The sequence below is a fragment of the Zosterops lateralis genome, assembly GCF_965231275.1.
Source record: "Zosterops lateralis genome assembly, chromosome: 8".
Classification (NCBI taxonomy): domain Eukaryota; kingdom Metazoa; phylum Chordata; class Aves; order Passeriformes; family Zosteropidae; genus Zosterops; species Zosterops lateralis.
In genome coordinates, this window is record NC_139768.1 from 34,231,580 (window position 1) to 34,255,413 (window position 23,834).

The 23,834-nt window shown below is 43.3% G+C and overlaps 1 protein-coding gene across 1 annotated transcript in view; it reads right to left on the reverse strand.

The window, feature by feature from the left end:
- The window catches only part of TET1 (tet methylcytosine dioxygenase 1), a 64,636-nt gene extending 46,189 nt beyond the window's left edge, over positions 1–18,447 (reverse strand). Inside the window, exons 1-2 of the mRNA XM_083866148.1 lie at positions 16,436–18,447; positions 8,208–8,258 (exon numbers count right to left, since the gene is read on the reverse strand). Of these exons, the coding sequence (XP_083722274.1) occupies positions 8,208–8,258; positions 16,436–18,364 (1,980 nt within the window). The 5' untranslated portion in view covers positions 18,365–18,447. The remainder of the gene's footprint in view (positions 1–8,207; positions 8,259–16,435) is intronic.
- Positions 18,448–23,834: the final 5,387 nt, after the last annotated feature.

Consider the following 23,834-nt stretch of genomic DNA (forward strand, 5'->3'; position numbering starts at 1 on the left):
TTTTTCCACCACAGAAGCAAATACAAACAAGCATCTTGCCTGGTCATTTTTGTTTTCCTTGGGTTTTGGGTTTGGTTTGTTTTTTACTGGTGTTTTGAATTACTCAATCATATGTCTTCAACATTGAAACAAAGCACTCAAAGAGATCCTGGCAGCTCTGGAAAATATAGTGCTCAATTAAGCCTGAAAAGAAAAATGATACAATCAGCAGCAATATGTATTCCCTAACAGAACTTTCCCCTAATGTGCTTTAGCTCAAAAGCAGAGATGAAAGAAATTCAGTCTCTGAATTTACCCACCCTAGCTAATGTCTCTTGTGGCCTACTCATTTATGAAACCATCAGCACAGTGTTAAGGAAGTGCTTGCCTGGCCCTTCCGTGCAAATGGAGAATCATCTCAGTGTTCATAACAGGGGCTTCAGGGAGCAAATCACAGCCATGTGTAACCTTCTTAGCAACAATCTGAAAGAGCAGTAAATTAATACTTATAAAAATAGCAAATAGTTCAAAGACCAGACATGATGCTTCGTAAATTAGGTTGGCAAGCCAGCCATTTCATTACAGCTAAACAGAGACTCTGTATTTAGCAAGAGGCATGGGATTTACAAAAGACAGGTTTCTACCTTGGAAAGCAGTGCCCTCCAGGAGGACGTTAACATGGTCAATTATCAACTGTACAGTAACTATAGAAACTCCTGGTTAGTTAGATTCTTGGGTGCATAAATAACAATAAAATTAGGAAAAGACTGGTTACTTTCAGTCCTGCACTTGGCACTTTTGCACCTGCCAGCAGAATAAAGCATCCTGTTCTGGCACCCCCAATTCAAGCGAGACATTGATATGCTGGAGAGGGCTCCAAGGACCACAAGAATGACAAAGGACTGAAACATCTTGAAGTGAAAGCCTCAAGTTCACTCTCTACTCACTCTCTCCAATTTACCAAAGAGAAAGAAAACTGAAAAGCCACAAACTCCTGCTCAATCTATGTGGAAAAGAATGCCGATAACAGAGGGCTCCTTGTTCTAGCAGACAAAAGTATAACAAGACTCAATGACTTTAAGCTAAGGCTGGAGAAGTCTGGCCTTGAACTATGGTGCACATTTTTGCAGTGAGACAGAGAGAGAACAAAGAAATTTTTTAAGGATCTTGTTAGGTGTCTGGATGCACTTTTCATCCATGGGAATTTTCAAATTCAAGTTCTTTCAGACTTTTTTTTTTTAAATTATGTTTAAGATAAATAAAAGGATACAGTCTTACAACCTCCCAACACAAGAACAAGTGTTCATAAGGATCTTTCCTGGGTTTACCACATGTGAACCAAACTGAGACAAGTTAATTTCTCTCCAGGTTCAGTGCGGTAAAGATCCAAACCGCTAAGCTAGCAACATAACTTTCCACAGTTCCTGTAATCTAACCAGGAAGATGTTCAGCTCCTTAATTTAGGACCATGGTTCTGTGCCCCACCACCTGCTGTACAACCTATTATGTTATTCACAAGTTACTACATGTTGGAAGCAGCTCTCAAACCAGAACTGCTAAGGACTCACAACACCATTCTAGCCTGGTTTTAAAGCTGAAGAGGGGCTACAAGACAAAAAGGAGTATCTAATACTCTTTAGAAATAGAAAACTCAGTGACAGGAGCAGCTTAACCCAGATTTAAAAAAAGAAAAAATTTAAAAAATTGTCATGCTGATCTCTTAAGGCATCAGGCTATGAGGCAGCACTATTCAGGATTTTTCATCTATGTTTTGCTTACTCTCATGACGAAAAAGGCCTTAAAAATCGCAAATCATGTTTTCTTTTCTGTCTGAGAGCTTCCACAAGTATGGTTTAACTAAAGCTCAAGGCAGACTTTGCACTGTAACTTCCACTTGATCTTTTACAGGAGTTGAAGCTCTCACTCCCATCCTGGAATAACAGCAATGCTATTATGGAGCAGCACTGCAGGAGTGGTGTTTGCACTGCAGAATTCAGACAGTGATCATCTGTCACAAAAGTGAATGCTTTACACTTATAAACACAGAGCAGTTTTTCCTCTTACTCAACAAGTCCAGCAAACCCCTTATTTCAGGAAAATTAAATGTGGAGCCCCATTTTACTATAGGGCACTGATTAAACTATAATGAAATACAGACAGCACCAACAAAACACAGAAAGGAATTCAGTCAAGACACAAACCACTCAATTGTAAGTCAGCTTCAAAAACTCCTAATATTCTAGAAGAATAAAGATTAAAGTTGTTAGGACAACAAGGACAGGCTTGTATATAGTCTATATACTAATTTTACATAAATAGATGAAAAGGGATTATTGTTAGTTGCTTATATGTAAATGCTGTTTTTCTTTACATCATTTAAGTTTCATGCACTTAACATTTAAAAAGAAACCATGAATTCTTCTAACCTCCTCAATGAAACCCTGTAATTAGGAATTTATTTTCATATGAATCAGATCTCTTGGTCTCCACAAAAGCAAGGCTCCTACTAATGGCAATAGGTAAGTCTGCTGTCGTAGTATCAGCTAAACTAACTTTCCCATAATCAGTAAGACTAAACAAAAATCTTGGTATAACATGGCAGAAAGAAAAAAATCCCACAAATATGAAAAATCTGCTACCACTCAGGTAAGTTTAGGGTTCCTCAATGGTTTTCTCCCACATCAATTGCTAAAAAGCAATATGGTATCAGATCCTAGACCAGCAGTACCCATTTTCAAAGCATTTTTTAGATATTACTATCAATAAATGTACGGCCAGCAGCACACTGAGAACAGATTACTGGAATTGGTAGAGTCATCTCAGTTATTTCAATGCCTGCATTACATACAGCAAGTACGAGTATTGAATAAAGCTCATAATGCAGTAGTGAATGCAAATAATATCAACAAAGTAACATGCCCCAAAGGGAAACCCTGTGCTATTTTCTAATACTTCATTAAGAACATCTAAATAACATATCAATCAACATACCTACACAACTGACCTTCATCTCCACATGTACATTCTCCTTCCTTTCCACAAGCTATGCTGCTTTTACTGGATATTTTATGACATTTTTGATCACAAACACATTTTCTACGTTTTCTGAAGCTCCACTTCTAAATACAATTAAGTGGAAGGCCCTACATTAAAACATACCACAAGAGTCAAGATCTACGAATCAATAGTGATTCAAAATATGCAAACATCTTCAAAACCACTGTGATCATGAAGTTCAGCCTGGGGCAACACTTCCCAGCCCCCATGTGCCTCTGCCCCCACCAACCCCTGAGGAGTGGCACTCCTCTCACAACTGCTCTGCTACAGCAACAGAGGAGTTAAAACAGAAAATCCTGCTCCTTTCTGTCTCCTCTCCAGGACAGTGTGCCTTTCTTCCCTCAACCTTTTGGGGAGGTGTGGGGCAAAGAGTAGCATGGTGTGCTGCTGAGCAAACACAGGGACACAAGGGAAGGGATGGGAGAGGGAGCAGCACAGAATAAGGGAGCCCTCCAGGAACAGGGGGCAAGGACAGCACAGCATCTCTGCACATCCCATCAAAGAGTCCACAAGAGACAGGCTTCAGCTCCACCAGAAACTGGAAAAATTAAGGACTAGAAAATACTAGAGTAAGATTAGTAATTTACAGATCACTTACAAAGGCTTTCTTTGTTAGGGCTCTATTCAAAAATATCTACATGCATGAGCAGTCCTGATGGAACTGTGCAAACAACATGCAAGTGCTTCATATGTTCATGAGTGCATTCATGTGGAAGTGCTGGGAAAGCTGCACAGGCAAATGCCCTGTGCTAAGTCACAACCATAATCATGCCTGCTCACATCAAGTGGTTGCATTAAGTCTACCAAAAAAAAAAAAAAAAAAAAAAATTATATATATATATATATATATATATATATTTATATATATATATATTTTTTAAGATTTAATCCCATTTAGACAGATGCACATTCAGCTTGAGAAAGGTGAAAATGAGAACATTTCTTTCAAAAAAAAATTCAGGTAACAGCTAAGTTAATTATCTTACTTTTAAAAACACAAGTTAAATGGATTGTGTAGGATGCTCTGTTACCACAAGTAAGGTCTATCTATCAAAAAAGGGAACAAAAAGACAGGAACAAAAAACCAGGCAGAAACTTTCAACCAGTACTCAAAGCAATTTTAATTGGCATTTACAGAAGGAATAGGCTCCAAGATGATAATGTCTATTTAAAAAAACACACAACAAATATGGTAAGTCCTTTCTGGACAACATCCTTTCCAACTTCTATTGTACCATTCTTCCTTCTGTCCCTGTAAAATTCCACAGCAGTGCAATTCCATTCACTGACTTGCTCATGTCTCAGTTTAAAGGAGAAAAAGTAATAAAATTTAATTTCATCCAGCTAAATATTTTGGCAGATATTCTGCACTAAAAAAGTACACCATACTTTAGAATAAATGTTCCAAATCAGTTCAGTCCTTGCTCACTCCAAGCATTATCATGAACTTTGGCACTTGCTTTCCTAAACCTTGTTAATACATGTATGACCTTGATCAAAAAAGTGTATTTTTAGCTTCTTTGAGCTGCAAAACTAAAACTACATCATAAAGAGGGCAACAGCAGGTCTGCCAAGCCAACTTTATGTTTTAAAGTTGTTTTTTTTTTTACAAAGATTATGCTTTGTCATGTGGAGAAGAAAATTAAGAGAGCGCTTAATCAGCTCTTTGCAGCCTTCATGGAAATGAAACCTTCATGTTCCTAATATGATGTTTATAAACAAGCCCAAAGTTCTAGGTATTGCGTAATCTCTGGCTTTTGGTTTGCCTTCAGCTGAGGGGATTTTTACAGAGTGTGAGCAGGCACTGTTCACACACTGCTGGCGCCCTGATCGCCATTGCAGCGCTTACGAAGAAACACGCAAACAGAGCAGAGAACACAGACTGTGCAGGCAGCCACATAACTCACTTAGCACTGCAGATATCATTCTGGATTTCTCCCACAGTCTCTTCTCTATTTTTCCCCTCCCTTTTTTTCTTCTTCCTTTTGTTTTGTTGTTGTTTTGGGTTTCCTTACTCTCCATCAGGGCAACAAACACCTGCAGCCATCCCAAAGGCAGCCCTGGCTCCCCAGAACCGCCAGGAGAAACCAGGGATTGTGCTCCACCAGCCACCTCCTGATCTGTGGGGAGGTTTCCTCACTGGCGCCACTGCGGCCTCCACGTGCCAAGTGTAGATTCCCCTGACAACACGAGGCCATGTGCAACTGTCCCGTTCTTCTAAGCTCTGTGGTAATGAACTTGGAAGTGACTGCAAGTGTTTCCCATCCTCAGGAAGAGCTGCACTGCACTGCCCAAGCCGAGCCAGTAAGTGCTAAAAAGGATGATGTTAACTGAAGCTGAGTGTACAATGTGACTTCTGAAATGCAGGCAAATGAATTTTTAAGTATAAATCCCTTCTATATAGATTTCCCATTATCAGGAATAAACTGAAAGTGTCTGCTTAACTGGGAAAAGAACACAATATAAACCATAAGGAAAACTAAATATATTCCTTCCCTCGTATCCATTACTGTGAGATTACAAAGACTCTTTAATGAGCACTTGCTTGGTAAAAGTGATGAATATTTCAGATGTTCTTTCAAAATAAACATGGAGAACATAATACAGTATTTATGGCACAGATGAATTTCCTAAATGAGTGGCCCAATAACCAGAAGAAGCATTAAGATAAGAGTATGGAAAACTATAAATAGTACACAAAAGGTACAGTATAATAGTGTGTATCACTTTTTGTCTTGTTTATATCTGTCCAACCCATTTGCAACTGGAAAGCACTGCTTATTTTCCTCTGTACAGAATTTGTGAATGGCTTGGTCCTCAGCAGCGCAGTTAGAACATAAGCCCTCTAAGGAAATAAACAGGTATCTATCAAAACAGGAGAGTTAGTAAAAAAACCAGAACTCCACATATTATTGGAAGAAAGTACTACAACTCCTCCTATAAGAAACTTAAGGATACTACTTGAAGAAAATACAAAGATAAAAGGACATATCCTCTTGAAATTTTGTCAAATGTCAAAACCTATATGCAATGGTCCGATGCTCTCAGCCACCACCAATCATAAAATCAAACACTGAAGTCATAATTCAACAGATAAGACAACACCACTTTACACAGCTGTCCCACCAACAGCAGAAGCCAGGTTAGAGTCACAATGCCACATTTCTAAAAATGTCCTAGTAAAGAAGTCTGCAAATTATGGGGCTTTTTTAAAGTTTACTGCAGCTGACAGATCTGCAGGGTAACTTGAGATGCCCAGCCTCCCTTCTCCCATCCAAAACCAAAGGCCAACCCCCACCAACCCCAATCCAGCATTCCATGAGATGCCTTCAGAGGTACTGCACCTTCTTTGGTGGATGCAATTGGACAAACTCTTAGAAAATACACTTCAGCACCACAAAACAAATACAAATACTAGAAAACACAAAGAACAGTACCTAAAACCAAAGAGGAAATACCACAGAATTAGCTCAGTGAAGAAAAAGTCAAACCAGAAATCATCCCAGGTCCAACAATTGACATGGATACTACGCATACACAGGACCAGACAAGCCTTTCCATTCAAGAGCCAAGGGTGGAAAATAACCTTTCAGAAAGCTTTTTGGAAAGGAGAGGAATGACAGACTCATATTACATAGCAACCTGCTGGGCCATCAAATCACAAACAATGGCAAAATGAACTCAAGAAGAAAATCTCAAGACCAACTGCGAGCCACAACTGCAGACACCCAACACAAGGTATCTGTCTATGACCAAAAACAAACATTTTCCACACTCTGCCAGAACAGGCATCACACCAATTACACCTAATAAACGGACTCCTTTACAAACACTCCTTATTTTGCATGCTACTGTCAACAGCATAAAAGACAGAATGAGCAAATACTTCAAGTTTTAGCTACACCCATGTAGTACATTACAAAGAGCAGTAGTATTAAAATGAGTAATTAAAATCATACCCAGAACAAAAATAATATTAATATTTTTATGGCTTATTTCAATGCAAAAAAAGACCACTAACATTTACTAGCATTGTACAGTCACAACTAGTATTAGCACACAGGTAGGTGGCTGGCACAACTACTCCACATGAAAAGACAGACCCCCTTGAGGCTGGACAGGTTATTTGCTCCTTACTTAATCTTAACTTCGGTTTGTCTTACCAAAGTTTCTGTAATGTGTAACAGTGACAACATAAATGTTAAGAAATTGGGATGTTTTCAAGTAAAATGACACTACAGACCAGTCAGCATTTACCAAATCCAGTATGTCAAATAACTTCTGAAATTTTAGTGTACTGAAACAATACTTAACTATCTTATTTCATTTAGCTGATATAAGAGAATAGTTCAACAAAGTAAGTTTAACAACATACTTTTTGTTTGCGTTTTCATTAGCTTCATCTTACCCATACCATCCATCTTACTTGCCCCATCCATCCCCCAACATGCTAGCTTGCAACAAGAGAATTAATGACTTAATTCTAGTCAAAACATTCTAAAGACTAACTGAGAGAAGCAATATCAATACACTACATGTTATTTCAAAAAACCCAAAACATTAGCCATGAGTGTAGTAAGTCTGTATTTCGGCATAAGAACTAAGGCATTTCAAGACCAATCTTTTGTTATCATGAAAGATAGCCATCTTAAAAGTGTGGAAGGAACATGTTACCACTGAAACTGAAGGTGGTTGTAAGTTTACAGGATTTTCAGTTTCAGCTGAGGTATTTTAAAGTTAAAAGAAAGAGAGGAAATCAGAACTTCAGTAAAGTAAGTATAAAAATTCCACTTCTGTTAACTTGGCTTGCAGTTTAATGTTGACTTCTCACACAGAATTTCAGACGCCATAAAACCTGTATGCTAAAAACATTTAACTGTTACCTTTGCAAGTATGAAACTAGGAACAGAAGAAATAAAGGGAACGTTCAATGCAAGGGAAAGTAAACTTTCGGTCTGCAGACTTGTGCAGGGAGGTTCAAATATGTCTACAACACGCTGGAGAGAAAGAGGAAAGAAAGGACATGTTCTATGCTTTTAAAATTAGCTAATCTGCTTAATAGCTGGAAAGCGCCGCTACCCAGCGTTTAACCCTTTGCCTTCCTGGGCTCTATGACAAGAAAATGCTGCTCAAAATGGGAGAGGATAAATATCAAAGCAATCATCGGTTACCTTTAAAACTCTTTGCTTCCTCCTCTGGGGCCTTTTGTTTTCTGTTAGAACCTAAAAAAACATCAAATTGCAGAGTATAAGTTGTGGTCAAAAAGGCAGGCAGACACCTCCGATTTTTATTATGGAAGAGCGGATATTTCTGCAATACCCCGAGTGCTTTACACGCGGCCCTTCCACGGGCCGGCGGCGGCTCCCGGCGGCCCGTCCGCCGCCCCCGCGGCGCCCCTCACATCGCGGGAGCCCCGCGTTCCCCCTCACGGCGGCGGCGGCCCAGCCCCGCCATCTTTGCTTCCTGCCGCAGCGGCGGCCGCGCGGGGACGCGCCGCGTGCGGCCCCGCGGGAGCGCGCCGAGCCCCGCAGCGCCCCCCCGCGGCCGCCCGCCCGAACAAAGGGGTTCCCGCAAGAGCAGGCACGGACCCGCCGCGCCCGCGGAACCGGCGCCGCCCCGCGCCCCGGGCTCGGCCCAGGCAGTGCGGGCCACCCGCCCCGGGCACCGGGCACGGGCTGGCTCGGCCTGGCTCGGCTCGGGCTGCGATGAGAACGGGGTCAGGCGAGGACACGGACCCGCGCACCCGCACGCGTGCGCACACGCCGGGCACGGCCCCGACCCTCTCCGTGAGCGGCACTGGGGATGCACCGAGGGCACCGCCAGCCCTGGCGGGGCTCCGCAGCCCGATCCTCCTGGAAAGAGCGGAAATTGCCGCTCACCTGGCGGAGGCCGCAGCCACAGGGGCCGGCCGGCCTTCACCTGCTCTCCCAAGCCGAGGGGACGCGACGCCCCTCCAGTATCTCGGCCTGGGCCCAGGAGCCCCGCGCCCACGGGCTGAAGAGCCGGCGGCCCGTCCTCCCACCGCAGGCCCGGTGACAGATCCTCCTCCGTCTTCATCTACTCCTACAGCACTCCACAGAACAAACCTACTGCCAACGGACTGCCATGAGAGCTGGCCGCCATATAAGCATCAAGTGCAATTATTTTCTCGCTACTCCATCTGCTTAAAATGTTCATCCGGACGGAAGGAGGGCGGAGGGGTCACAGCTCTAGCAGTTGTCACAGCGAGCCCTCATGGATCACACAGACATTTGCTAACTAGGGACAACAAACAAATAACAGCGTGCAAATAACACCAAAGCATTCGCTGAAACAATTTGCAGTTGACATCTAAACCAGAACGTTGGCCACAGATTTATGCACTAAAGACAAAAAACAGTAAGAACACCTTTTCATCAGCTACAAGCTGCAATCTGGTTTTTTTTTATCTAGTGCTACACTGTAATGTAATTATTGTCCACTTTTGATCAAATCAGTTATATAGCAGAAATGCTCAGAGGTGGACATACAATTGATTCCCCAGTGTAGCAATTAAATCAAAGAAAGCTGTTGCCCATTTTTTGTAGTCTGATGCTACCTTGTATCTAAGTTCTTCATTTGTTGCACCAGAATGATGTATTAAATAGGATTAGGAATAAGGTTAAAATTAAAATATGAATTTATATTTTTCCCCCAAATACACCAAGTCTGCAAGGGTCTTCTTGCCCATTAAAAATGAGAGAGTGGAAATCACATACACTTAGTGATCTGATTCTTCTTCATAGTTTTGGCTACTTAAGATGCTTTACAATACATGTGGGGAAAAGGATCAGTATTTTGTTTGCTTAGAAACCTAAGACCCCATATTTTGATTTAGTCCCCAGACTGGTGCATGCACTGGACAGCAATTTTAGGTTTCCTTGTAACCTCATGTTAGGGGTCCTCAGACACCAGGAAGGAAAGAAACCTCTTGAAATAATTTCCCATAAAAGCTTTAAGAACCAACACAGAAAATAAGGAGCAGTGAAGAGGCATCTTGTTAAATACAGCCTCTGAAAATAACTAGAGCACAAACTAATCCATCTCACTGTAATTTAGGTTGCATTATAGTCCACACAGAGGAACACTGCACTGTGAGTTGTAATTATTTAACACTCCCACAGAGTATGAGTGTCTGTGTAAAATAAGAGTAAACTGCACAACTCCAACTCCTGCCCTGCATCTGTAGGATAGGGAAGGCTGTATGTGTGTGCAGCTCTGCTCATCACACACATTACCAAACTCTTCTAGCTGTGTGCTATCTTCTTACAAAACTCTCAGGTATCATACTCAGGAGTGTTTTTATGTGCACTCATTCTAAAATTCAACTGGTTTAAATATTTCTGGAGTCTATTATAAAATAAATACCACAAGGTCTAAATTTCTTGATTATAGCTGGCCCTGGCTGGAAAACAAAAATTCCTTTTTTTTTTTTTAGATTTCAACACTTGGTTTTGATCCAAAGCAGAGCAAAACTTTCAAAAAATCAAGAGGAGACAGATGGGATGTGGGAGACCAAAGTTCAAGTCACTGGTCTGCATCAGGCAAAAAGTCCTTACCACCAACATCTTCTAATAATTCTGGTCCTCTTTTAAGTTTTAAACAGAAATTTCATTTCTCAAGCCTCAGGAAACTTAAATAGTTGCATTAGGACAGATAGTAACTGTGAAACATTCCTGTTTATTCAGCATTTTCCATTCAAGGAATGGCTTACTGGAAAGTTATCAACCAACTTGAATTGCAGCATCCTTTTTTAATACGTCTGGGTTTTTCAGCAGTGTTACAAACCCACAGACAAGCAGGCTCTTATTGTTATTTAATATTTCATGTTACTCAGATTACAGCTATTAAATAAGATGTCTGGAGACACCTTGGGCAACCCAAGTGAACTAACACTCAGTGACTTCATTTTTTTGGCCAGTTTGTTGACTACAGGTCCCACTAAATCTAGCTATTTAGTTCCAATAGGAATTAAAGCTCTCCCCAGCAAATGCTTTCAACTCAAGAGTGCTCCCTGCCTAGGCAGAACCCTAAAGTGTAGGCACCTTGCCTTGACAAGCCCTGCAGAAAGCAGCCTTGGAGATGAGGGCTCCCCACACTGACACCTCAGCAGCAGCCCCGTAAGTTTATGGCCTTTTGGGCGAGAGGAGCTGTGGGGTCATGAACCTCTACAAGCTCAGCTGGGCAAGCGGAGCTGCTCAGCCTCGCGGGCCGGGGCAAGAGCTCCCCCAGGAGAGCGCCAGGAGCTGGAGCCGGCGGAGTCCGAACCGCCCCGCCAGAGCCCGGCACGGCCCGGAGCCAGAGCCAGAGCCAGAGCCAGAGCCAGAGACCGACACGGCCAGAGCCAGAGCCAGAGCCAGAGACCGACACGGCCAGAGCCAGAGCCCGGCACAGCCAGAGCCAGAGCCAGAGACCGACACGGCCAGGGCCAGAGCCAGGGCCAGAGCCAGAGCCAGAGCCAGAGCCAGAGCCAGAGACCGACACGGCCAGGGCCAGAGCCAGGGCCAGAGCCAGAGCCAGAGCCAGAGACCGACACGGCCAGAGCCAGAGCCAGAGCCCGGCACGGCCAGGGCCAGAGCCAGAGCCAGAGACCGACACGGCCAGAGCCAGAGCCAGAGACCGACACGGCCAGGGCCAGAGCCAGGGCCAGAGCCAGAGCCAGAGCCAGAGCCAGAGACCGACACGGCCAGAGCCAGAGCCAGAGCCAGAGCCCGGCACGGCCAGAGCCAGAGCCAGAGCCAGAGCCAGAGCCAGAGCCAGAGCCAGAGCCAGAGACCGACACGGCCAGAGCCAGAGCCCGGCATGGCCAGAGCCAGAGCCAGAGCCAGAGCCTGGCACGGCCCGGAGCCAGAGCCGGAGCCAGAGCCAGAGCCTGGCACGGCCAGAGCCAGAGCCAGAGTCCGGCACGGCCAGAGCCAGAGCCAGAGCCAGAGCCTGGCATGGCCCGGAGCCAGAGCCGGAGCCAGAGCCAGAGCCTGGCATGGCCAGAGCCAGAGACCGACATGGCCAGAGCCAGAGCCAGAGCCAGAGCCAGAGCCCGGCACGGCCTGGAGCCAGAGCCAGAGCCAGAGCCAGATCCTGGCACGGCCAGAGCCAGAGCCAGAGCCAGAGCCAGAGCCAGAGAACGACACGGCCAGAGCCAGAGCCAGAGCCAGAGCCAGATCCCAGCAGGGCCAGAGCCAGAGCCAGAGCCAGATCCCAGCAGGGCCAGAGCCAGAGCCAGAGCCTGGCACAGCCAGAGCCAGAGCCAGAGCCTGGCATGGCCAGAGCCAGAGTGAGAGCCTGGCACTGCCCAGAGGCAGAGCCAGAGCCAGAGCCCGGCACGGCCTGGAGGCAGAGCCAGAGCCAGATCCTGGCACGGCCAGAGCCAGAGCCAGAGCCTGGCATGGCCAGAGCCAGAGCCAGAGACCGACACGGCCAGAGCCAGAGCCAGAGCCAGAGCCAGAGCCAGAGCCAGAGCCAGATCCCGGCACGGCCAGAGCCAGAGCCAGAGCGAGAGCCTGGCACGGCCTGGAGCCAGAGCCAAGCCAGAGCCCGGCACAGCCAGAGCCAGAGCCAGAGCCTGGCATGGCCAGAGCCAGAGTGAGAGCCCGGCACTGCCCGGAGGCAGAGCCAGAGCCCGGCACGGCCCGGAGCCAAAGCCCGGCACGGCCAGAGCCAGAGCCTGGCACTGCCCGGAGCCAGAGCCAGAGCCAGAGCGAGAGCCCGGCACTGCCCGGAGCCGGAGCCAGAGCGAGAGCCCGGCACGGCCCGGAGCCAGAGCCAGAGCTCGAGCCCAGCAGGCCCCAGCAGTTGCGAGATCCCCGCAGGCAGCGTTTGCATTGGCACCATGTGTGCACTGCTCCGTCTGCAGCACCTGCCGGGCCAAAACGGGAATCCTTTTGCTGCGGAGAAAAGAAAATAGACCATGAGCCACCTTTCCTGGCCACACGCTACTTTTGAAGCCTACAAAATCCTCGCTCCACTCTGTAACTCATGAAGACAGCCCTGACAGTATGCAATGCAATAGCAGCAAAGCAAACCACTTATTGGAATTAAATCTGCTTTTTGGAACAAAATAACTGTGAAATAGCCCTCAGTAACTGCAATGCTGTTTCAGAAAACAGCAGTCCTTAAAGACAAGACAAAAATGTGGTAGCATCATAATCCCATGTGGGTCAGCTTTACAAACTTTTCACTGTGAAGTATTTCGGCATTATTCATTCTGAGAGGGACAGCAACCCAAGATAAAACCTTCTTCCTCTTCTTATGAAAGCTTCCTTACATTTCATTTACTGGGCTGCTCTTTCAAAAAAATTCAATAAGCAAAAAATGTCTTCCCTTATGTATTTTAGGATTCTTCTTTACCAGCTCCAAACCAAACAGGCACAGTGTGAATTCCTCAGAAGAGGGGCATTATATTCAATAATATTGCTAAACACAGAACTAGAGCCCACAATGCCTTGTCCAGACTTTCATGATGTCACATCCCTGCAAAACCCATTACATTCAGGAAGGTACAATATCACTGAAGGTTTATGTGGCTGTTATTTTTAAATAGCATTTTTCAAGTCCAATACTGTTTTCAAATCTTTATCTGGATTATGTGTAAATTAGTGGAAATAACAGTAATCTAATTAATGCCAGTTCCAAACATGCCACTCCAAGGGCTGAGTGCACATATGGGCATGGATGTTGGAACATGCACTTCAGTTTACATTCATGGCTTCTACCAGCCAGGCCTCACTCCCTGTAACTGTAAATCCACACAAGTTCTTAAAGAAAACCAAGGCTTTTTCTTTCATAGGCAGCAGGACTGCCAACCCCCACAGTGGCCATACAGCCATTTCATGCACACAGCTCTCCCTGACTTCACTGAGACTTCCGCATTTTTTAGTTAGAATGGGGAGAGATCATTCCTTTAAGGCAAAACTCCAACATTTAAACTATGCTCCTGCTCTATCCCCCTATACACCCTCCTCCCAGTGAATCACCTCCAAAAAATGCTTACATTCCACCAACATGAGAGAAAGAAGCATGACTCTTCTGAACAAGGAACACACTGAAGCCAACCTCATCTCTTTTAATTATTTATGTTCACTTTCCATACCATGGACAGAGACCTACAGTTTGGGGTTTTCCTCAGCTGCTTTTTATTTGGAACACATTATTGTCACAGAAGTCCCAGTACTAGCAGTCTGGAAAACAATGGAATTCCCTGCAATCTTACGTAAAGGATAGCTGCTAAACTGAGTGATAGCATGGCCCATCCCCCAACACCTTCCCCTGTATTTTAACACCTTGAAAGAGCTGATACAACATTATAGAAATACTTTCTCATTTCCTCAGAGCACAGTTTCTAGAGATTGAAAATGAAGCAAAGCCTCTTTCTAGGAAGATCTGAAAAGGCACCAGGTTTCATTCAAATATAATTTTATAAGAAAATACCTGACATGTTCTTAAATGTCAGGAATACTTCATTTCCTCCACACAGCACCCTCAAATTTCATACAAAATTTAACAAGAAATTAAGGAGGCCTCTGGTGCCGCTCTGAATGCATCATACAAAACGTGACCAGTCTAATGAAATAAAAGCACACCGAAAAAAAAGCTGTCAAAGAAAAGAATAAAAACAAGGAATCTCTCATAAAGAAAGTAAAAGGAGTGCCCAGAGAGGACAAAGGTGAAGGGGCAAAGCTAATCTGCAAGGAGAAGGTCAGGCTAGGTGACAAGAAGAGAAGTATGTTTAGCCTGAAAAACAAAGGTTGACAGAAAAGCTGGAGTGCTTCCTTTCACTGACCCTGCCAAAACTCCTATTAAAACATGGCTTTTAGATCACTTCCTACCTCAACTCCATGAATCCTCTCCCATGAACTTTTCTTTAATCCCACTGACTAAATATACAAAAGGGCAACATCACTACTCTTTTGCTGTAAAAAGTCAGCATAAGTCTCTACCATCTTTACTGTTTTAATATATACCTGAAGTCACATTACAGCTGTCCCTCTCCACTTATTTTTTAAGAGTGTTAATGAGCAGTTAAGACAGAAAGAGGTTTTTGAATGAATTCTGAGCCAAACTCTTTAAGCCTACTTCCCTAAACATCATACTTTAAAGTACACTTCCCCCACAAAGGGGAATATATCATGTCCCCTCACTGCTCGCTGCTACAGGACTCTTCTTTCTGCTTGCCTGCCTTAAAACCAGAATGGACTTCTCTGCCAACCCTGGTAAGCACAGGACAGAGCAGTGAAAATGGGTCTCCTGAGATCTCCGAAGGTGATGTGAATTTCTACCTGCTGTAAGAACACACCATTTACATGAAATTGCCCTTGAGAAAGGTTTTGCAGGTGCATTCTCCCCAGTGTGAACTGCTCCACTCGGAGTACACATCAGTGCAGAGACTTGAACCTCAGTTTCCCACATCCCAAGGCAAACGTCCCAGTGATTTAACTACCAGGACAGCCTCTCTCCCTCTGTGGTTCCGGAACTATTGGATTGTATGAAGAGAATACTCCGAGCAGGATCTGGCAGTGCAGAGTCTCACTGCAGTTCAGAAGTCAGGGAATTCAGCTGGGATGTGGGAAATCTATGTTCAACTCCCTACTTACCTGATTTAAAGCCTGATCTTGAAACTGAAATCCCTCAGAAGGTCAGTGCTGTTATCACATAGGCATACAGACTGTCTTTTCCCTTCCTCTTTGTTCCAAAAGTTATGACCTGGGTTATAAAAGGCTGATGGGTCAGAAAAATGAATAAGAAACACAAAAAAGAAAGTATGTACGGATAAAAGATAAAAGGAGAGAGGAAAGAGAAGTGAAATGAGAGAAACAGGAGAATAGACAATTAGAAAGGCAGAGAGATGCGAAAGGGGAAAATGCAGCTACAACTTGGTCCTGAAGTTTATAAATTGATTTCCACCAAATCTGTCATCACAAACAAATTACTTTACCTGAACCAAAGAGCAGATCTTCCTTTGCCTTCCTTTGCTTTTAGCATCCAGTATTTTAAAATACCAACACTCTCCCTAGTAATTCACAGTCTCCTAAGACTACCCTCAATCTCCCTCCTCCCCACATTCTGTGCTTAAATCTTTCTCATTTCTTCATGCACTCCAATTAATCCACTGTTTTGGCCAACATACCAATATCTGGGACACAGGGTTAAAGCCACATTTACCTTTCATCTTACAGATTTACACAACAGGAACAAGACTAACTCCAGCTCACTCTAACCTACAATTCTGTAGATGACAAGAGGAAGTTACTGTACAAACTGTTACCACCAACAGTAACACTGAACTCTCTAAAGCTGTCATGTGGCCAGTATTTCCCTTTGCAGAATTTTAAGATACACCTCAAGCCTCAAAAGAGTGATTCAATTTGCAACTTCTTTGTCTTACCTCAAAAGGTAGCATGATTGGTGGTGGTGGCTTTTTCAGTTCTTCACATTTTCTCTTTTTACATATCCGGTGACTAGTTTTGCGCTTCCTGCAACAGCTGCATTCCTCACAGTTTGTTTTCCGAAGACAGGGCTCACAGACTCCACAACGCCTTCGTTTCTTTTTCTCCAGCATAGGAAGCAGAGATGAATATGGAACAGGGTAATCACTAGCTGGATTTTTAAGAGAGGACGGCCCTGAGGCCTCATGTGCTTCAGTGCTGTTGCTCACGTTGTCCTGAACCAAATTCAAGCTTACTTCGACAGTTCCCAGCTGTGATGAATAATCATTATGCTGCAGTCTTGAGTCAGCTGGCAAATCTGCATTTATGGCTTCTTCTGAGGCAAGAACAGAGATTTCCATGGTTGAAGGCAACTGTGAAACAAAACCTGTAGAGAACTGTCCAGAGCTTTCAGCAGAGATTTTATCAACTGTGTGTTTTTCTAAATCTGAAGATAAAGTGGGGACATATCCTGAATTCAAAATTAATGTCTCTGCATCAATACATTTAACAAGCTGTTCAATGTTCTCTACTTCAATATTGTTTAAAGAGGTATTGGAGACTGGTTCACATACTGTAAATATGTTTTTTGTGTCAAATTCTGAATTCTTTTTTGTAAAGCTCAAATCTGAATTTGAATCAAGTTCTTTGTGAATGGGTACAAAATCCACAACCAGTTTCATGGGGTATTCTGCAAGTGAGCTTGCACCTCCAAAATGTAAAAGCAAATTTGATTCAGAGGCAGCTACAGAACTGGAATTTGAACCAATGTCTTTATTCTCAAATTTCAAATCCCAGCCTGCCTTCAAGCAGGAATCTGCAAGTGACCTTGCATCTTCTAATAAATGTTCTTGTGAGTTAAACTCAGAGGTAACTAGAGATGCAGAATCCAAGTCTTGTTCTTCCCTAGGTAACACCATGCCCAACCCTGCTCCAATGTGGAATTTGGCAAGTGTGACTGACTCTATCAGTACTGCTGAGCTGAGGTCTGAGGTATCAACAGAGCTGGAGTCAGGTTCTGTACTGTTAGGCACCACACTGAAGGAAGCCTCTGCATGCACCTTTGAGTTTGATTCAGAGGCAATCACAGAGTCAGAAGGAGAAGATGGAAGCACCAGCGCAGCATCTTCAACAAACGCTTCAGCCAAACTACCCGTATCAAGATCACTGGGTATCTGCTCACAGGACAGGTCTGCATGCTTAGATTTCACCTCTGAAGCCTCTGTACCATCATCAGTTACCTGACTGTTTGGAATGGAGTCATCTGTTTCAGATATTTCTGCCTCCTTGATCTGACTGGCACATGTGCTGACAGGCTCTTCCCCTGCAATACACAGACAGCCTTCTACAGGCAGAGCAGCCAACTCATCTTGAGCTAAATCTTGTTTCAAAGCTATTTCACCTGTTTCATCATTTTTCTCTTCTGCTACTGCCAGAGCTTCTTGTTCATGTTGTTCATTTGTTTCTAGCCTTTTTTGTGCTGCAGCTTTCCTGGGTTTGGTAATTACTGGAGTTTGAGACAATCTTCGGGAGAAGGATCGGTTACGGAGAGACATTGTAAAGCCATTGATGCTGAAAGAATCCTGGCTGTGAAAGAGGATATTGTCAGCTTTCTCCAAACTCACCGAGGACGCTCCAGACAGGGTTCTGGTTACACTGCTCCTGAGAAGTCTACCTGAAGAGCTCATGATTGGTTTCTTTTCTTGCTGTTTTTTCTTAACATCTTTTTCTGGCACTGGTTTTTTTCCTTTTCCAGAACTAACAGCTTTTGTGGAAGTCTTTGTGGTTTTCTTTCTCACTTGGCTAGATTTCTTTTTGCTCTGGTTCGTTTTCCTTTTGCCTAACTCTTCTTTTTTGGCTGATCTGGAAGGCCTCGCGTGGTGAGCCATGTCTGCAGAGCAGGACGAATGTTAAGGGAAGAGGTGGAAAAAAATCATGAGCTCTTGAGAGGCCTCTTCAGTAGAAAACTGCATACTCCCATTGCTGCTTTCTGTGTTCATACAATGTCAACTCTGAAACAGAAAAAGATACAAAACAGCATTAATATTCTTCTAATTAATAAAAGGTGCACATATATTCAACTGACCATTTTTAAAAATACGAAGGTAGAATCAGAAATAACAGTATTGGGTGTTACATTCAACTAGCCCATAAATACTTGAATACTTGAAATATTAATATACTACAAAATAAAAAGCTTACCTAAAGGTCTGTAACACAAACCAAGAAGCAAAATGAACTCAAATTACCAGGCAATAACCCATATTTACTATTTTAGTCAGTACTAAAAAGTCCAAGTTCTCAATTTTATTATCAGTTCATTCATCAATAAGCTTCTCTTGAGTAAGAAGTTCATATTTATCAGTGTAAGGACACTCAGGAAGAAATAGACAAAGCTGCGTTTATTTCTTGTGCATACTCAATATATCATCACCAAGGCATCTATCATTCTTTCACCATCCACTGGTAGCCCACCACGGTACAATTCCAGATAAAATAGGAAAAGTAACTAGAGAGAGAAGTGACAATGAGACCAAGAGGAACTGGACCAGGGAAGAATTGATCTTTCCCAGTGTTATCTTCCAGAATACCTTCACAGCACACTTCACACACACATTCCAACCCTTGATTCCATACTGTCTGCCTATATCAGATGTTTTATGCAAGGCAGATGTCTCTGCTTCTTCACTACAACTTAATAAATTTACCTTTAAAAAAGCACCATACATCTGTCCCGAGCTTTTGTCCCCAGACACAACTCCAGTGCACAGGTTCCCCAACACACTGAGTCATCTCGAAAGATTTAACAAATTTCTGGTGCTCCAAGCCAATTTCCTTCAAGGTGAGTTGGCTTTTTCTTAAAGTAAAGCAATTCTCACAAGTATGTATTTTTAAGCACATAGTGCTTTTTGAGTACCTGTAGAAGGCTTTTAAAGCTTTTTTTAGCTGTTTGAATTGATGACATGGGTAGACAAGGGCAGCCTTAAAATGGGAACAGAGCCAGAGGCTCTACAGCCTCCAGCAGGAAGGTACCTTTCCTTCACCATCATTCCTTAAGCCACTGGAGGTGACTTGAATTCAAGTCATCTCCAGGCTTTCTACATCTCTCATTGATGGGAAGAGGCCAAGAAAATGAAGAACAAGAAGTATGGGGATGATGTCTAAAATCCTGACCTGAAGTAGAAGTAAAAAAACACGGAATCTTGGCTTCTAAAGGAAATAGAAAAGGAAATAAGAAGGAAAGAAGAGTGTTACCAGGTTCCTGACATCACCACTCCTCCCTATGACCTCAATCCCCACCTTGAAGCCAACAGGGTGATCTCACGGAGGCTGCACTTCCCCATAGCCTGGTCTGAGCTCTGCTGAAGGTGAGGAGAGTTTTGCTAATGCAGCCTGAACAGCACTGCCCCAAGAGAAGCTCATGATCCTGCCGAGAGGATGGGCTGGCACAGCCAACCCACACAGCCCCTGTGTGGGGCTTGCTGCTCCCCATAGCAGCACCCTAGCCTCCTTCTGGCCAGCTGCTTTGTCACAGCCCTGGGCAGGCTGACCAGGGGCCACAGCACCCACCAAGGCTAACAGTAACTCCCCAAACTCTTTTTGAGTAGCTTATTTAAAGCATTTTGAAGTCTGGCTCTTATTTACTCAGCTGTAGCAAGCCAACTGATCCTCTGTACTACAATATACAAACCAAGTATCTTATCTAAACACGATGTGATTATCTTGTGTCACATCTGCACGCTGCATATCAGATGAACGTGATTACTGAGACAGCAGATTTTTGACACACAAATACCATTTAGAGCCAGCAGTGCTGCACAAGACAAGGCTAAACACACTTCTCAGGTCAGCTTAGAAAACAGTGCCCACTAAACACCCAACAAACAAGCTGAATAAATAGCATCCCTCCTCCACAGCAACACATCCAACCTGGAGAGACTAAGTAGACACGTGCAGTTGTTTATAGGTGTGGGTGAAGCTTCAAAGGTTGCAGAACAGACCTGAACAGCTCCCACAGAAGCTTTCTTTTATAAAAGTTCGGTCAGATAGTGAAGTAGTAAAACAAATACAACACTGAAACGAAGACAATCTGAGTACTCTCCTCCCCCTACACTTCTCTGGAGGCACATGGGGGAAGGGGGACATGGCCATTAGGAGTCACTCCATGAATCAAAGAGGACATCACATCAGCAGGTTCATGAAATAGTTGTTGTCAGCCTGCAAAAAGCCTCCCCAGGTTTTCCGGGTTTTAACAGAGATCTTCATTGCAAAGGATGGTCCGGAGGGCTAGAAGTAAGCAGCAGGCACACGTGCAGCCATTAGCAGAGGAGCTACATAACAGTGGTAGGAGAAGAAACACGAGCTACTTTCAGAGCCTATTGCCAGAAGAGCAAGGAAGAAAGCAAGCCATCAACAAAGGCCAGGCAACACGGCAATGTGTGAATCAGGAGGAGGAACTGAAGTGATAAAGTCTTTTCTCTTTATCAGCCCTTAAACGGAAGCAGAATGACCAGAGAATATAAGAGGTCTGCAGTGGAAACAGTGACTGGATTTTTGAGAATAATGAATGTTAATGATGCTTTGCTCAAATTGTTTGCCTACACAAGTAGTTGTTACGGTGGAAGTTCAGAAAGCACAATCTTTAAAATTATCAATTAGAAGCTTAATTTATAACAACTTGGTAACTTTTTAAAATCATTACTACAATTACATGATAATACGTCTTTACTTGCATTTGGACAGTGATAGGACATGGGGGGGATAGCATCAAGGTGAAAGAGGTCGAGTTCACATCAGATACAGGAAAGAAACTGTTCCCTGTGAGGGTGGTGAGGCACAGGGTGCCCAGAGAAGCTGTGGCTGCCCCTGGATCCCTGGAAGTGTCCAAGCCTGGTCGGATGGGATTTGGAGCAACCTGGTCTAGTGGAAGGTGTCCCTGCCCACGGCAGGGGGTTGGAATGAGCCAATCTTTAGGGTCCGTTCCAACCCAAACCATTTTGTGATGGCATGATTTGAAAATTGCAAAATAATTGCTTCAGAACTGAAGAGGCAAGATCATCCTGGGGTTCTTTGGTTGGTTGGTTTCGTCCTTTTTTTTTTTTTTTTTTTTTTTCAATACAGGAAAACACATCTGTCTGGCAAGACTGTAGAAAACTATCAATGCCAAAGCATTGCTCCTCTTCAGGGCCAAAATTAGGGTGGCTATGAACAGAGTGGTCCAAGACTTCCCTTATACTTGCTAAAAAAAAAAAAGAATGCTGATATTTGTAGGAAATTGCCTGGCTTTAAATGCTGCATTATAAAAGATGGCAAAGGCTTTGTCTGACTCAGAGATGACAATACAGGGTCACAAGAACAGCAACACTTTTATCCATTTTGTTTCAATTTTGTCACTGGAGTGACTTTAGGTTTTTCAGAAGAGATCTGAATAGACTCCAAAAGGAAATTTTTTGGGGGTAGGGGGTTAATGCGTCACTTTAATTATATTTGTCTTGGGTCTGGGACTTTGAATATCTGACCTGCAAGGTCATCTTATACTCTTGGGAAAAATGGTTGTCAGCAAGAGATCTCTGCTTCCCCTAAAAAAACCCTAGTCTTGAACACTAGTCTGCCACAACCACCTTAACCACAAGCTAAAAACTGTCTGACATTTTAAATAACCTGTCCTAAAAGTTACATTGCTATTTCTTTGTTTCCTCTTCCACAGTTAGGACCAGAATATTAGGTAGCAGCAAGGTTGGTATTCAAGTTTTGTTTCCTGTAACACTATTTTACCTTTTATATTTTACCTTTCCTTTTCCATTTAAAGCACTGGCAAGGACTGTTGATATCTGCAGCAGTTGCAAATCATCTCATGGTGTTTCTTAAGGACAACAAATTGGTTTTATCACATTGGTCATATTTCACAACAGGCAATTAATGATATTTCCAAAACATCTATGTAGACTCAACAGGATTATAAAACATGAACCTCATGGGGAATATAGCTTGTCACTTTTCTATCATCCTGGAGAAAAAAAAACCTTACTTCAACACTTTCTTCTGAAAGCCAAACCAGGTGAGACCTGCCATGCCTTCCCTCGCAGGGGAGCACAGGCGTCTCTAGGATATAAAAGAGGCAATAGGTGACAGGAGGTTTTGCAGGGAACTGCCCTAGATAATATCAGTGCATCCTGAAGTTGTCTGTTCCTTGAGCCAACTTATCTCTCCTAATCTATGTGCAAAGCTGAAAGTCGGTTTTAAGGCCAGTTGCTTAAGTTTTGCTCATTCATGATAATAAATCTGGAACAATTCCACTGACTGCTATAATCCTCAACAAATTCTGCTAAAAAAGCTAATCAAAGGCTAAATCTTTTAGTCTTGTCTTGGTCAATATTCCAAACAATTATAATGAGAAGTCTATCTACAAAGTAATTAAGAAATTTAACCCCATACTGTCAGAATGCCTCCAGAAAAAAACAAAACCAAAACCAACAACCCCCCCAACTAAACAAACAACAAAAAAACCACTCCCAAATCCACCCATAATGTTTCACTTTACATGAATGGGTAGAAAAAGATAAAGCAAATTTTCATTCTAGAGATAGTGTCAATCAAGATTCTGTTACATAACTTGATTCTTGTTGGAAGTTGGTAAGGGAAAAAGAAAGCTATTGGAAGACGTGTCCTCATTAAAAATGGTAGCAGTTTTTTTATGGTGTTGTGAAAAAATGGCAAGTGACCTCGTAACAAACAGAGCAGTATAGTAAAAAATGACACAGCTAGCAGCCACTAGTTTCACTAGTCACCTGGTTTCACTACAGTCAGATATACTTAAATACATTTTGTTTCAGTGTTTAGGTATCTTTTAAAAAGTCCCTTGAGATTTGCCCTTAGGAGAAACGGACCTGGAAACTTTCAAAAAGGCCACTCAATAATATTCAGGTTCCAAGCAATAAGGGCCACAATGTGACTAAGCTGTTACACAAGCTCAGATACACAATTTAGAACTGAAAAACACCTCATCTTCTGGCAGCAAATGCTCTAGAGCAAGATGCAAGCGACACCCGAGAAGACAGACTGTTTGAAAAATGCAAACCTCAGGTACAAAAGCATATCCTATCATCTGCATATTCTTCGCAGCTGAACCAAAGCCAACCTGCTTTCCAATTTGGCCTAGTTCCCTGCAGCTACTCGTTGCTCTGTAGAACACTTTGTATATGAAAAGAAGGGAAATGGGTTAGGAGGGGAGAATCAGCTTTAATTTTCCCTTTCTCCCTTCTTTAATCCTTGAATACACATTTGGCTTTGGGTAAGAAATAAGAATGGAACTTCTCATCTGCCATCTCAGTACCATGAATTATTTCATACACAGAGACC